The 15039-nt window shown below is 34.7% G+C and overlaps 1 protein-coding gene across 4 annotated transcripts in view; it reads right to left on the bottom strand.

The window, feature by feature from the left end:
• BRINP3 (BMP/retinoic acid inducible neural specific 3) overlaps nucleotides 1-15039 on the bottom strand; it is a 431007-nt gene that overhangs the window by 402149 nt on the left and 13819 nt on the right. For all 4 annotated transcript variants that reach the window (XM_067027571.1, XM_067027570.1, XM_059057529.2 and 1 more), the window contains exon 2: nucleotides 5844-6129. In XM_067027571.1, the coding sequence (XP_066883672.1) occupies nucleotides 5844-6079 (236 nt within the window). In that variant the 5' untranslated portion in view covers nucleotides 6080-6129. The remainder of the gene's footprint in view (nucleotides 1-5843; nucleotides 6130-15039) is intronic.

The following is a 15039-nucleotide window of genomic DNA, read 5'->3' as shown; positions in this document are numbered from 1 at the left end:
ACAGTTATGCACTGCAAGCCCAAAGGTGCTATTACAGTATTATATTTTATTTCTATCATGTGGAATAGAGAGATCTGCCAATACCAAGATCTGCTAAGAGACAGAGTGTGTGTGTCACTTTTTCTCACTCACTCTTATGTTTGCTGGAAAGTGCACTGAAGTTTAGAGGTTTGGGCTTAATTGTCAATGTGTGGCTGTCTTCTTCTAAGTCAGGATTTACAGGGACATTAATTTCTCTGACAGTCTAAACAAATAAAGTGCATGAGAAACTCTATTTACTGCGGTCTGGGCTCTTTCCTTTCCTGTTCCAAATTTACTTCTGAGAGTCCTTGTCACTGATACATAATCACCAATGTCAGTAATCACTTATTTCCTCCAAGAGTGGCCAGATTTTGCAAATAAAATATATGGCAACCAGTTAAATTAGAATTTAAATTTTTTAAGTTCTAATTTATTAGAATTTAAATTTTATTTTTTAGTATAAGTATGTCCCAAATATTGCACAGGACATATTTATCTGGCAAAATCTCTACCTACCACGCTATTCTTGGGAACTGCCATCACCAAATGTAGTGGGAAAGAAAGATGATGATTTATACTTTGGTTACATCACACAGCAGGGCTCTGCAGTAGAGAGAGGGCTGCATAGTTTCTATTAGAGGACAGCTCTGGGTTTCTGAGTAGGTAGCTGATGGTCATGATGCAGTCCCCACCTGTATTTAAGGTAAGTGTCACCTCTGTCAAGACTATTAGGCTTGCTCTATCTTAAGCATTAAAATATGTTTGCTAATCATTGATTCTTATAACCACTGAAATGCCGCTCATATTCCGGCAGAAAGTTGAACACCATCCAGAGTGATTGTGTTGCTGTGAGTTTTTCAGTCCCCCGTACCCCCATGGATTCATACTATTTTAGCAGGAAATTTGAAGTGATTCTGTAAGGGATTGCTATTTAGAAGACATTTTAAACCAGAATCCCCTTCTTTTCTTATTTAAAAAACTGTATACATTCTTTTTTTTTAATCTTCTCTGTAGTTTTGTTTCCATGTTATTTTCTTCCAGTTTTATTCAGATACAATTCATATACAGCCCTGTACGCTTAAAAAAATTGTATACATTCTTAAATAAAGCTCTTCATAAATGATATAATTACCATTCCACATTATTTATATCATTAATAAATACCTGCCCAATTTATATTCCTGATGGAAAATACTTGTATCAATTACATGCAGTACACAGAAAACCTCCCCAAAACTTAGAGGCTTAGAGCAAGATTTTGTGTCTGTTTATTAATGATTCTGTGAATGAATGAGCAGTACTGGCTGGGCTCAGCTGTTTGGTTCTTCCAGTATGCCTAGGGTCACTAACGTGGTTGCTATTTTCTACCAGTTCAGCTGGGTTGACTACCATAAGATGACCTCACTTGTCCGGTGATTGTTTCTGTCTGGTGGCTATCAGGTCCAAAGGACATCAACTGGCCTGGTTCCTCTCTGCTCCATGTGGCCTCTCCTGCTCTACTGGTCCAGACTGAACTTCACAGGATAGTTTCAGATCAGATTCAGGGCAAACCCAGTGCACAAGCACTTTTATAAGCTTCTGCTTGCATCATATTTGCTGATGTCACATTGACAAGGGAAGGCCAAGCCCAAAGCCAATAATGGAGGGAATACACAAGGTTGCTGAGATAGAGAGGTCTGATTCCCCAGGAGCCTTGACTGTAACAATCTAACACGGTTTTACTAGACCTCTATCAACAACAAAGGATGTAGATTAGATCAAGGATATACTTACTAAGCAAAACTGACTAATATATGTGAACATACAAAGAAACACCAGTTGTCCAATAGATTTGTATCAGAAGATTTAATTCCAAAGATGTAGTCAGTTACCTATGGGGGCTTCCCCTTGGAGATAACTGCTATCTTGATTTTTATTATAGTCATTTCCTTGCTTTTTTTTTTTTTTTTTTTAAGGTTTTACCAACCGTCTTTGGTTATGCGTATCTAAACAGTGTAAATTACTTGTATCTGTTTTGCGAATGTCATATAATAGAATCATACTATGTGCAAAGTTTTCCTGTTGTGCTTCTTTCACTTTACATTCTGCTTGGGAGATTTATCCAGGATACTGCTGGTGGCTACACTCCTGTTAATGTTAACATACCTGAACTGATCAGGTTATTTTGGTTGTTTAACACCTTGTATTCTATGAAATCCTTACATATCTGAAAGTGTTTTCCTCTGTTTTCTTCTAGAAACTTAATATTTTTGCCTTTCTTATTTAGATCCTTATTCCATATAAAGCACATTTGTGTATATGGTATTGGAAAGAGACCTGACTTCTGTTCTTCTCAGATGGCTACCCAAGTTCCAGAACCATTTACTCAAGAGCTCCCGCCTCGTCCCCACACACTATTTCATTAAACCCCTGTCATGAAGTGTCCATACACTTATTTTTTCTAGGTTGACTTCTCCTTTCAAAGTCTTTCTTTAAATAAAATTCTTCTCAGGGAACATTACCAGGAAGACCCATGAGGCATCGTGTTTATTTCAATTTTTTCCTATTCTCACTCAAATTTTACTTTGAAAAAGTGCTCTGAAGAAGCAAGCTAAGTGGTAATATGACATATTAATATTAATAATTAATAACATTATTTTTTAAAGTTGTAAGAAAAGCATCATCATTTCCCCCATAATTCACTTGCACATGTGGTTAGGCAAAGAATGGTAGAAGTTAGGCCAAAAAAAAAAAAAAAGACTTATTTTCTAGCAACGTATCTGAAGATTTACATATGTGAAATGTCTATTTTATGGAAATAAAAATCACCACCCATCTGACCTTAGAATTCATATCTGTGGTGCAAGATAATGGTGTCTGGATTACTAAAAGCATGTCCCTCATCCAGAACTCCATAACTTATTAAAAGAATGAGGATTTCCACCGCCTGGAAAAAATTATGCATTTGCTGGTAGGCATACTGCCTGAGGGTGTTTCGAGAACATAATAACTGTAGTCACAAGGCTCCAGCTTATTAAGGGGCCAAGTGTGCTCCTATTCTATGCTTCAAATGGGGCACAATTTCTCTAGGCATAGCTCACTTTCTAAGAGTGAGAACACGTACTTAAAATGCCTACCCTAAGTTCCAAAAAGACAGCAGAAAATCCAATTTTTAATATTTAACCAAATAACAATTTAAGTGTTAGCCAGCTCACTCTACACCTTCAATTCAACGATCTGCTCATAAAATAATCCCCTTTTATTTCATAATGTAGCTTCAGAATAAAACCTAAAAATACTTTATAATACACTTCAATTTAAAACATAAGCTTTGACAGTTGACAAAAATGCAGCCTATCAAGAAAAAGTGGTACTTTTTTTCTTTAAGCCCTGACTATGATTCTAGTAATGCTCAGTTGTTATGATCTTGCTGTTCTGTATTTGAAGTGAAAAGAAAAATATGTTACTGAAGAAGAAGATAAAATGAAAACAGACAACTGAAAGAAATTTGACCTAATTATTTTAACAGGCTTAATATGTTTCACATTCGTAACTAAAGAATTTCAGAAATTATGTCAACGCAATACCTAGCATAAAGAAGCTTATGACAGTAATAATAAGCACTAGCAGAATTTGGCTGATCACTTTTCAAAATTATGTGGTCTTTTAAAATGATAAATCTAGTGCTTAATATGGAAAAATACTAATTTTTCATCTATATGTCTTAGAGATTCACCAATTATATAGCTAGAGTAAACATTTGTGAAACATAAAGTCTCTAATAATTATTTTTAAGACAAATATTAAAAACAAAAGTAAAAACAAAATAAAGCCAAAATCCAGGAAGCTATTCTAATCCTTGGATTTGGGATGTTCTAGTATCTCAAAAATAAGGTCAACTTCACCAGGGAGAACTCAGATCCATTATATCAAATGGATAAGTGGATAGCATTCTCTGAAATCTGGAGAAATACTAGTGGGACAGATGAAATATCTCACAGCGCCAAGGCAAAAGAGTCCTCATGAGTGTATTATACTGCCCATTTTATAGCAACCGTCAGTGATCATAGCATCATTAGCCAATGTTTCAAAGGTTATATAAGTTGTAGTCTGGTCCATGTCGGAGGACAGGGACATCTTATTCCATTGTTTATAAATAAACAATTTCCATCCACATTTACTCAAGCCACAAAGGTAAAGACACAGGAAGGATTAGGAGTAGAGGGTTACTGAAGGTGTTTAAGAAGAGTCCCATGAAAACTACAGGGAATGCGTGAGACTTGCAAACAAATCCCAAGGCATTATGTTTCATTACCTTCCACTGTGGTGATCCAAAAAATGTCTCTTTCATTCAGCTTAGACCCTCTAAACACATGTCAAGCCATGTTTGCAACTCATAGCTGATCAACCGATAAGCCGAACCACAACAATCACACACAAGACAACATCTCAGACCTCCCAAGAGATGCCCATAGATCATGGAGACATTCTCTGGCATCAGTCTGTCTGACTGACTGTTAAAAATCCTCCTGAAGGATGCTGAAATAGAAGACATTCTCACAGCCTGAAATTCAAGTAGCTGCACTCAATTTGTGAAAGAAAGCTGGCTAAACCCACAAACACATGTAAAACTGAATACAGCTGGACTCATAATATATTGACCGTTTCCTGCTGCATGTCAGAAAGAAATCTTTAGTATTTGTCATTTCATGTTAAAGAGTAGAATGTCTTTTTTGTAGACTTGTGACCAGGCTCTGACTACCTGGACTAAAGGATTTCTTATTTAAGCGTGCACACACACACACACACACACACACACACACACACACGCACAAACACAGAGCAATAATTGTGTGATGCTTTACGGAACATGTTCAGTACCCCTCAGTCTCTTCTGTAAATATGCATCGCTGATAGGATTTATACATTTCTCACAATGCTGTATAAACACTGCATACAGACCAGAAGCACAGTGCCCTCTGGTGCACACATAAAACAAAATATTTATATAACAGGATCTACATAGATACAGGCACAAATACAAAACTAAGTTTTGCTTCTGCCTACGTCTAAACCAATCACTGGGAATTGTACATTTCTATCATGAAGAAACAAACCAAAATGATAACCTTCATAAAACATTCTTTATGGCATAGATCAAGGCAATCTAATCCATTCAGGCAACCACTTGTACACCCCTCTATTTAATGGATTCACTAGGCTTGGGTGGAGTTATGACTCCTTTTCTGTAACTTATTTAGACTCAAACAGAATAACCATAGAAGTTAAAGGCCATATATCTCAGCCTCCTCCTTTTTCTTGGCCTTTGTTACCGCATCCTATTTATCTGCGTTTCCTTTGTATTCCCTGGCCATTTCCTCCAGCTTCTGAATGTGCAATTACCTCGTAGGTAGAAAAGGATGAGGTGACTCAACTTCTCAGTGACTAGGAGAAGATACCATTTCCGCTTAAGCTAAAAAAAGGTAACAAACCCTGATACAAGGTAGAAAGGAAAGGCCATTCAAGAACTTTCCTTTTAAAATTTTGACTATTTAAAATGATAAACTCAGCCTCAGAGTTAACTGAAACTTACTTTACGGCACTTTAGCAGTCAAGAATTTGGGAGTTCTGCACTTGTTGTTACCATTATCCACTTTTTCCATAAGAAGTTACATCTACAAGAAATACTTTTAAATAATCCGAAAACATTACCATGGTGAATGGTCAATAATAGCCCTTCTGATAATAACCCCTTCCCACCTGAAACTTTCCCTTAGAGCAACTTAGTTATCCACCACCTTCAAGGAAGATACCTCTGTAATTGCTCTCCCTTTGCTTCATACCTGTATATCTTGTATCTTGTGCTAAATCCCTGCCGGCTTCTGTCCACAAAATCTGTGTATTCCTGTGAACGATGGAAGGGTCCCTTATCAGAGAGGAGCCAGTCGAAGGGGCTTGTGGCATGCTGATCCGAGACAGCAGCAACTGCTAAAACCCAGCAATGAAGACTCAGTGCTATCCACTCCCATAGAGCCATCAGAGAGAACAATTCAGCACCAGCTCTGCTCCGCCATATCATGCTTCCACTGGGGACTTAGAGCCTTCATTCTCTTAGCTTTCCCTCAACACCTAGACAAAACACACAGGCAATTAGTTAGCCCCTGGAAGATTCTTTTCTAGCAATTAAGGTACTGAAGTGGCAAGTCCTTTTTTAAAAATCTAATATCAGTGTTTTAAATCAGATAATAGCAAAAGTTATTAATAAGTAAACTGAAATAATTTCTTTTTTTCAGAGCTATATATCTTTCATACTTTGGTTCTTTCTGTACTTATTGGAAAATAAGTCACCGAGTTACAGCACGCCTTGTCAGGACAGCATCATACACTGGATCATTAAACCCAATGAGCAACAACTATCAGAAGTTTCGACTCCTAATTATTTTTTCAGCTTAAATGTTTTATAACACTGGACACTTTCAAAAGAAGTATTGAATATGTTTACTTAATAAATTGTGTTATAAATTTTAATACATGTATTTTATTATTTACTTATTAGAAAAAGACTTTAAAGTGGATTAAAATATAGGTAAACTGAGATGGAATGAAACTGTGGTTCTAAGAATACATAAACAAGTAAATAAATAAGTGTGTGTGCGTGTGTGTATCTATCTGTGCCTCTATCATTTATCTGTTTCTAGCAATATATCTAGATGGGTGGATGGGTGCATGTGGGGGTGGGTGGGAGTGGAGGTATGCATTTTTGCTCAGTTATTTTTTCTATTATTCTATTAGGGACAAACTTCCTTGATTATTTAAACAGAATCATAATTAAATTATTTCTAGGACATTTAAAAGATTTAAATGGACATCTTTGTCTTATTCATAAGATAAATAGGCATACCTACAAAATTCATATACATACACAAACTAAAACAATATAGATTATACATAAACTATGAAAACACATACATTAATTTTACAGGCATTCAAAACCAAAGTAACAAAGAGGTGTCATCCCAATGTGGTATAGTATAAATGACCTTACACAAAGCAACTGATGCAGTTTATATGCTATGCAAAATATTCTACAAATATTTGAATTTCAATTTTACTTTCTATCTCACCAAACTTTTTCAAAATTATTATTTATAACACATAGAACCATGCATTATATAAATTCTGACTAGCAAGAAAGTTTGGTTGTAAGCATTCTGGGTCAGCAAAATCTCTTTAGGAAGCCATCAAAATGCACAGTATTAAGTAAAATATTTTAACTATGACAGTTGCCATATGTCTCTGGTGTTTGGTTATGGCGATTGATCATTTTAATTGGCTGTTAGTTTTAACACTGTAATTCACAATTTAATCCTGAACTATTTCAATTTGAGAGGTATACAGCAATTTTGCCACTAAAAACTATCTCAAAACGGTGATACAGTATGGCTGACCTAGGTCATTAGATTCAGTCTTACCCTCTACACAATTAAAAGGTTCAATACCCACATACGATCTGATTTGCCCCAACCATATGAGTTGTTTATGTGGTGATTTTAAAATGTGATGATTAAAATATGCCCTTGTCTGTAAGCAACACAGGACATCTTACAAGTGAAGATGTTTTAACAATGATTTATCATAAGAAAGGACAATATCATATAATAAAAATACTTTGGAGTAGGAGTTAAAAGATCCTGTATCCCCATCAATTATTTGTATAAATATAAGCACTGTCGAATGATTCAGATCATAACTTCCAGTTCTGATGAAGAAAATAGATTTTTTTACATATTGTTTTGCTTATGTGGAAGCAATACCATTTACCTTAAAAACAGTATATTTCATTTTCATTCATAAACTAAGAATTATTATTATGTGTGATGGTATGGTATAATCCCCCAATGGTTAACAAATATTTCTTATCTTTGTGAAACACATTTTTATTCTGCTGATCAAATATATTCAAGCTAGCAATTTAATCATTGTTACCAAAAACTTATACTTACACAAAGCACGTAGAAAAGCACCTATACCATGTAAGGGCATTAGGAGTATTTCAAAGCATATTTCATACTTATAGGAAATCATGTAATTATATACCATCAAATTAAACCCTACTCTTTGTGGTGAAGTACATGACTTTGTTAAGAAATAGCATGTTGTGAAAGTAGGATATGATGGACCTAGATGACACTGAAGGTCGTATTTTAAAATTCTGTAATTTTTCAATGTCTAATTACCCAGAACAACTGCTTTTATTATTTTCTTTACCAAATATATTGAAGATGTTTCATGGTCCTCATATTCCCTAATATTAACATATAAGAAAATGGAAAGATTTTTCTAAATTGTGTACAGGGGAACTACCTAAAAATGTTAGTGTTAGGTTTTAATTATTTCTGTTTCTTCAACTTCTGATATGGATACGTGTTCCCACTTATGTTCAGAAATGAGTTTTTCTGAAAGAACAGTTTATTAGCACATGGGAATAACAATCCTGTTCAAGTTTAAATTAATTTGGGGGAACTATTGAAATCATTATATTATAAGGTCTTTTTAAAGGGATGTACAATAAACCAAACTATGATACCCAACAGTTCTACCGAAGCCTTCTTTGAGAAATAACTTTGAAGAGTTACAAAACAGGAAGAAACGTAGTGTTAAAATATATTAACATATTTATGTATTTAGGCTTCCAAAGATCCTTAGGACAAGTGGCCATTAGGCTCAATATTCAGGAACAACAGGACTTCATTACTAGTTTGTCACGAAAGCAGGTAAATGCACATTTGAATCACCTTTGTATATGAGTACTAATTTTTAAATTATTACTGAATGGCCTTTATAATATAACTTTATGATATAGATTACCAATGACAAAAGTAATGAGTAGAATTCCTTTGAGGACATTTGGAGGTCACTACTGAAGTAAACAGCTAAACTTAGAGAAGTATTGCTAGGAAAAGAAATCATGAGGTACAATGAAAGAAACTGAAAATGATTAAGTAAGTGAATTCATCAATTCCACTCCCTGGAGTGCAGGGATAATGCACAAAGATCTTGAATTTACTATTCCTGGATAAGTGCCTAAGCGAACAACTAAGGAAATAACAATGTAAGTGCACAATATTTTCCAGAACATGTAAGCATGTATTTTATGAAGAATAAAAGAGATTGAAAATCAAAAAACAACAAACATTAAAAACAAAATAAAAACTCGAGTTCATGTTAAAAAGTGTTACTGATCAAGTTTTTCTTTTCATAAACTAAAAGGAAGTAAAAATAGTGAATTATCTTACTGTTTAAAAATACGTATTTAGTACATGGCCTACTCATAACAAATTTTTTTTCATAAAATAAAATTTAGTGAGAACATTATCAACTCATACAACATTATTACTTGCAAATACCCAATGGCCTTGAGAATCTGTACAGAAGAAAACACACCAAGATGTTACATATATAGTAATATACACTAATACATAAAATACATCATAAATACACATAATATTATAATACATATATATTCTAGTATATAATTATTCTTCCTCACTAGCTCTCTGTAATCCTATTCCAGGCTGGTAGTGCACTACTTTTATCTAAAATACTGACATACCATGTGTATTTGAAATTCATAAACTACTGAAATTTATAAAATAAAATATGTCCTATCATATTGAAACTGAATTTCTAGTATATCTGAAACTATAAAAGTAAAAAGAAGACCATGAATCACTGATATAGACTTACTATCCTTTAGAATTGTGTGTAACATCATTGAGGCTCATCATTTAGACCACATTATTTAATTATCCAATATCTAGCTGGTATTTCGATGCTAATGATTCCTATTCGTTAAATAATTAACATTGCATGCTGTATGATTTCTTCTTTTATGTCTGCATTTGGACTGATTTTTACTGCTAACATGTCTAAAGTATTTTCTTAGGGAATAAAATCCACTTGGGACCTTGCAAATGCAAAGAAGTTTCATAAGTAATTGTGTTAAATATATTTCTTTTTTTTATTTTGAAAAATGTACAACCCACAGAAGAGCTAAGAGACTAGTACAGTACACACACATATCCTTCAACTAGATTCACCAATTGTTTATATGTTACCACATATTCTAGTCAGTATCTCTTTCTCTCTCTCTCAATCCCTTAGAACAAAATCTAAGGAAAATTGACTGATTTGCCAAGGTCATATACCCATTCTCTAAATTTCTCGATTTGAGCAACTACTGCATTTCTCTATAAAATAGCTTCTTAACATTCATAATCACTGATATTAAAATTTGTAAATATAAAACTTTGGATCTTCAAAATAAAGTCTCCAATTCCCAAAGTGATTGTAGTCATTTAAAAGCCACATTCTTCCAAATAATTAAATGTAATATATTATTCTATTAAGTATAAATAGTAGAATCATTTATTATAAAATAAGTATATTTGTATAAAATGGTCCCAAATTCTATTCAAATAGATAACATATTATTATATTATCATATATTACATAACATGTAATTATTTTATTATATATTGAAATAGATGCTAGCTCTGAAGTAAATAACTGTTAAATATAACGTTGTATAAGTGAATGAATGATGGAAAAGCTAAAATATATTTTAACTGTAAATTTTTAATAGTTTTTCCACAGTTATTCATTGTTTATATTCCTATTTAATATAGAAAACAAGCATGAAAGAGTAAATCTTATTGATCATTTACAATGTGCAAAATACTCTGATATGTTTTGAGATGGAGGTAAACCACAGGTATCACTAAAAATACCACTTCTGTCCTCAGAAATTTAGAATTAACTGAGGAAGGCCGTGTGTAAGGTGGGACACACCGCCTATGGTCCCCTCTGTCAAAAACCAATACCTCTGTCAACTGGAAATCAACATTCTTCCATTTGTTTCTTTTTCTGGTCCCTTATCTTAAAAATGATACTTCCATTCACTCAAATCTTTAAGCCCAAATCCTACTTTCCTCTGCCTTCCAAGTCCCAAGTTCTAGGCGTTCTTCCTCCTGTTGTGAGGGAACCACTTACCGAAACGGCCAGCCTCCGCCAGGCACGCTGATAACCGCTGGCCTGAGCTGTGTTGCAACAGGAGGTCCCAACGCGCCGATGAAAACTAACTGGGAGAATTCAGGAGGGGCTGAAAGCAGGGGGGACACGCCGGCCCATAGGCTGTCTGATAAAACTAACCTGGGGTGGCTAAAAGGAGGGAGGAGACGATAGGTCCTTCCAAGCTCCCAGGATCCTTTGCGCTGGAATCCCTCTTGGCTGAGAGATGCGCGCGCCACCCAGAAGGACCCTGAGTCAGAATGATTGGCCAGAGACAACCCGGAAACTAACCCCACCACCATAAAACCCGAGAGCGACGCGGCAGGGCAGTCCTCCTGGGTAACGTACCCTCCTGCGGTCGTCCAGGCGCCCCTTCCCAATCAAGTTTCTTGCTTTGTCAGCATGTGCGCCTCCTCGGAGAATTCATTTCCGAGTGTTAGACAAGCGACCACTCTTGGGCCCTGGAAGGGGTCCGCCCCTTCATGTAACACTATGAATCAAATCTATCACTTTCTTCCATACCCACTTTACTTGACTGGGTCATTCTGTACCCCTAACTCTCTCACGGTTGCCTCTTCACTGAATTATTACAATAGCTTCATAATTGGTCATCCTATCACCCCTGTGACTCTCTCCAATCTGTTCTTTTAACTGCAAAAGTTATCTTACTAAAAAAAGATAGGGGCTTCCCTGGTGGCGCAGTGGTTGAGAGTCGGCCTGCCGATGCAGGGGAAACGGGTTCGTGCCCCGGTCTGGGAAGATCCCACATGCCGCGGAGCAGCTGGGCCCGTGAGCCATGGCCGCTGAGCCTGCGCGTCCGGAGCCTGTGCTCCACAACAGGAGAGGCCACAGCAGTGAGAGGCCCCCGTACAGCACACACAAAAAAAAGATGAATGTACAACAGTTTTACCCCACTTATATAATTATGCTTTTGACCTCTGGATAACATCCAAACTCTAAGAAAATTTATAAAATTGTCTTCCCCTGCTTAACTCTTCATCCATATCCCCCGCCGCGTGTATGCCAGCACCGTTATCAACTAAACATCAACACTGTTTCAGTAATAGCTGTGTTCCACACATTTACCTCACTTTCTCCCTATCCTCAGCATCTTTCCTTATGCAGTTTACTGCACCTGAACCATGATTTCTACTTGGATCCCTTCACCTGCCCAACAATACCCTATCTTTGAACTTCAGCCTAGGTTGTGACTTCCTCCACAAAGCCTCTGTGACCCTTTCAGCTAGACTGGTCATAGTTTATGAAGCCATTACTTCCTCTATTATAGCACATTTACACTGCATATTTATCTGTATATTTTATCTATTTGCCTGCATACTCCCCTGCCTCCAAATAAACTTCGTTTTAGGAGGACAATAATCATTCCTATTTTAATGACAGCTGAGTACAGTTAGCAAAGTGCCTGAAATAAACTTGCTTAATAAGTATTGTTTGAGTGAATGAATAAATGATGATTAATTAAGTACTAAATTGAGGTGTCAATGTGATATGGATGGCAAGATTAAGAAAACTTCTTCATTGTGGAAATAAAAAAGAACGTTTTACGAAGAAGTTTGCATCTGAGCTATGCTTCAGGATGGCAAAGGCTTTGATAGCTGAGAAATGGAGTTCTGAAGTCATGGTTTCTGTGTCCAAATCATAAACATAAATGACATGTTCAAATAGTATCAAAGCAAAGCATTCTTAACCTTCAAAAATTGTTAAGAACAAGAATATGAAAGCATCGTTATTAATTACTGTACTAGCTTTAGGTAAAAATATAAGGTATTATCATGATCTCACACAATTGTGGAAAACTAGGAATCTTTTCATTTATGTTCCATTATTCATGGTTTCAAAAGGTAGACAAAATGAATGAGAGTTCACAGAGAAAGTCAAACACAAATCCTCTTCTCATGAACAAGTACAGTGTGTTACATAGTATTGCAACTCTTGAATTTAAAGAATAATAATATAGAAACAGCAGTTGAATGGCTTGCCCCTCCCCTTTGGAAGGTCATATTCTAGGGATAACTTTATCTGAAGCCCCTCCAAACCTTATAGGGTCAGGGTGGAGGGGTGGGGGGAAGACAGTGATACTGAAAATGACATGCTATACTTATTTCCTTCACAACAAAATAAACATTTATTGAGTTCGTTTGATATGCCAAGCATTTTACAAATATTTCCTTATTTTACCTCCAAGCTACACAGTGTGGTATATATTATTATCACCATTTGCTTATTTAGATGACTGAGGTTCAAGGTGAATAAACATGCAGCAGAGCAAGCTTTCAATGGCATTTCTCTTAAAGTCAGACTGAAAACCAAGCTCTCCCTGTTACACCACACTACAGCCTAATTGGACCTAATTGCATATTGAAGGTTATTTATTAGGATTTTTGTTGCCACTTACTGAAATGCTTTTGAACAAAATAAAATTTTTAAATGGACAATATAAATAATAAAAATAGAAAATAAAATTAAAATGGGATAATTTTATCTCAGGCTATTATAAGCAAGGGATCTGAGTAACTACATATTATGAGTTTTCATCATATAGGTTTTCATAGTATGGGTTTTCAAAGCATATCTGCTCCCTATAATTTAATGTTTTCAATAAAAATTATATTTTAATCAACTAAATGTGATTCAGTTTAATATCTTTTGAGACATGTACCATAAACTAAAAAAATCAGAAAACTAAGGTTTTCAGCATGTGTGTGTTATTTATTGGGCTAAAAAGTATACTCACAATCAGACTGATTTAATTTACCTATCTGCTGTTCAGAGATACTGTAAGATTAATTCAATAGGCTTGATTACTCAATCTTGTTATAAATTGCTTTATAGTTTTACTAAAAGAAAAAAAAATACTATCCAACATACATAAAACACAATTGGTATCTCACAATGGGAGAAATAATAACATTTCAGTGGAATGAGATGACTTTAATATTCTGTTGAAATGTAATCATAAAGTTTTATATAAGGTGAGTTTTCTTATGTTCCCAAACATGCCAAATAATGACAAGAATATGAGGATCATTTCTAATAAGATTATTTTAAGGAACAATAGTGTGAAAACTCAGGACTACTGCTAAAAAATACATATATGTTATATTTTAGAGTAACTTTTGGCAAGGAAGATCCCTGGATATAGCAAAAATAATTTTAAAGGTATAGCTTTTTAAGAACACCAGTTAAACTCAAGTATTCAATTTGAAGAGCTTACTCAAACACATATGGATAATATAATGCATCATCTTCTTATATGCATGTGCATATGGATTTTCATCTTTGAATGTTCATGACCTACATATAGTATATAGCCAAATTTAATAAAAGAATGAGAGTTCCATTATTCATTGATTTACATCCTCACTTTAGTAATGATGTATTAATTTATGGCTTTAATTAAATTCTCATTATGATCTGTAATTTTAGATTTCAAATGATCTAAAATTGCTCTGCCATAATCTAGACATTGTTTATTTAAAGGTATTGAATTTTTAAATAGCCTAATGGAGTAGAATTTGGCATTTTATTATGTAAAGATGTCAAGAAATTCATCAAGTTATAAAACTTTGCATGTTTTACATAATGTGTACCATATTCCATATAAATAGGTAGGATTTTGCCACTCTCTTTTCTATATTTCACCAGGGGTATAGAGAAGTGATTGCTTCACCTTTGTCTGTGCATCTGTTCAAATAAATAGTAATATGTTGAAATGGGAATAAAATCATTCTGACTTTAACTATGCAATTTATCACTAAGTCTATCTAGGAATTTAACCAAAAACTAAGCTTTTCTTTTCCTTATGAATTGATAATTCTTTCATTTTTCCCTTAAGAAAGTAAAACTAATTTATAAAAAGCTAAAAGTAATGCTAATCCCTAAAGCAAAAAACAAAACAAACAAACAAACAAACAAAAAAACCCTTTCAACTCCAGGCATCACAGAAAC

This window comes from Kogia breviceps, chromosome 1 (genome assembly GCF_026419965.1).
Source record: "Kogia breviceps isolate mKogBre1 chromosome 1, mKogBre1 haplotype 1, whole genome shotgun sequence".
NCBI lineage: Eukaryota > Metazoa > Chordata > Mammalia > Artiodactyla > Physeteridae > Kogia > Kogia breviceps.
This window is presented reverse-complemented; position numbering and strand designations above follow the sequence as displayed.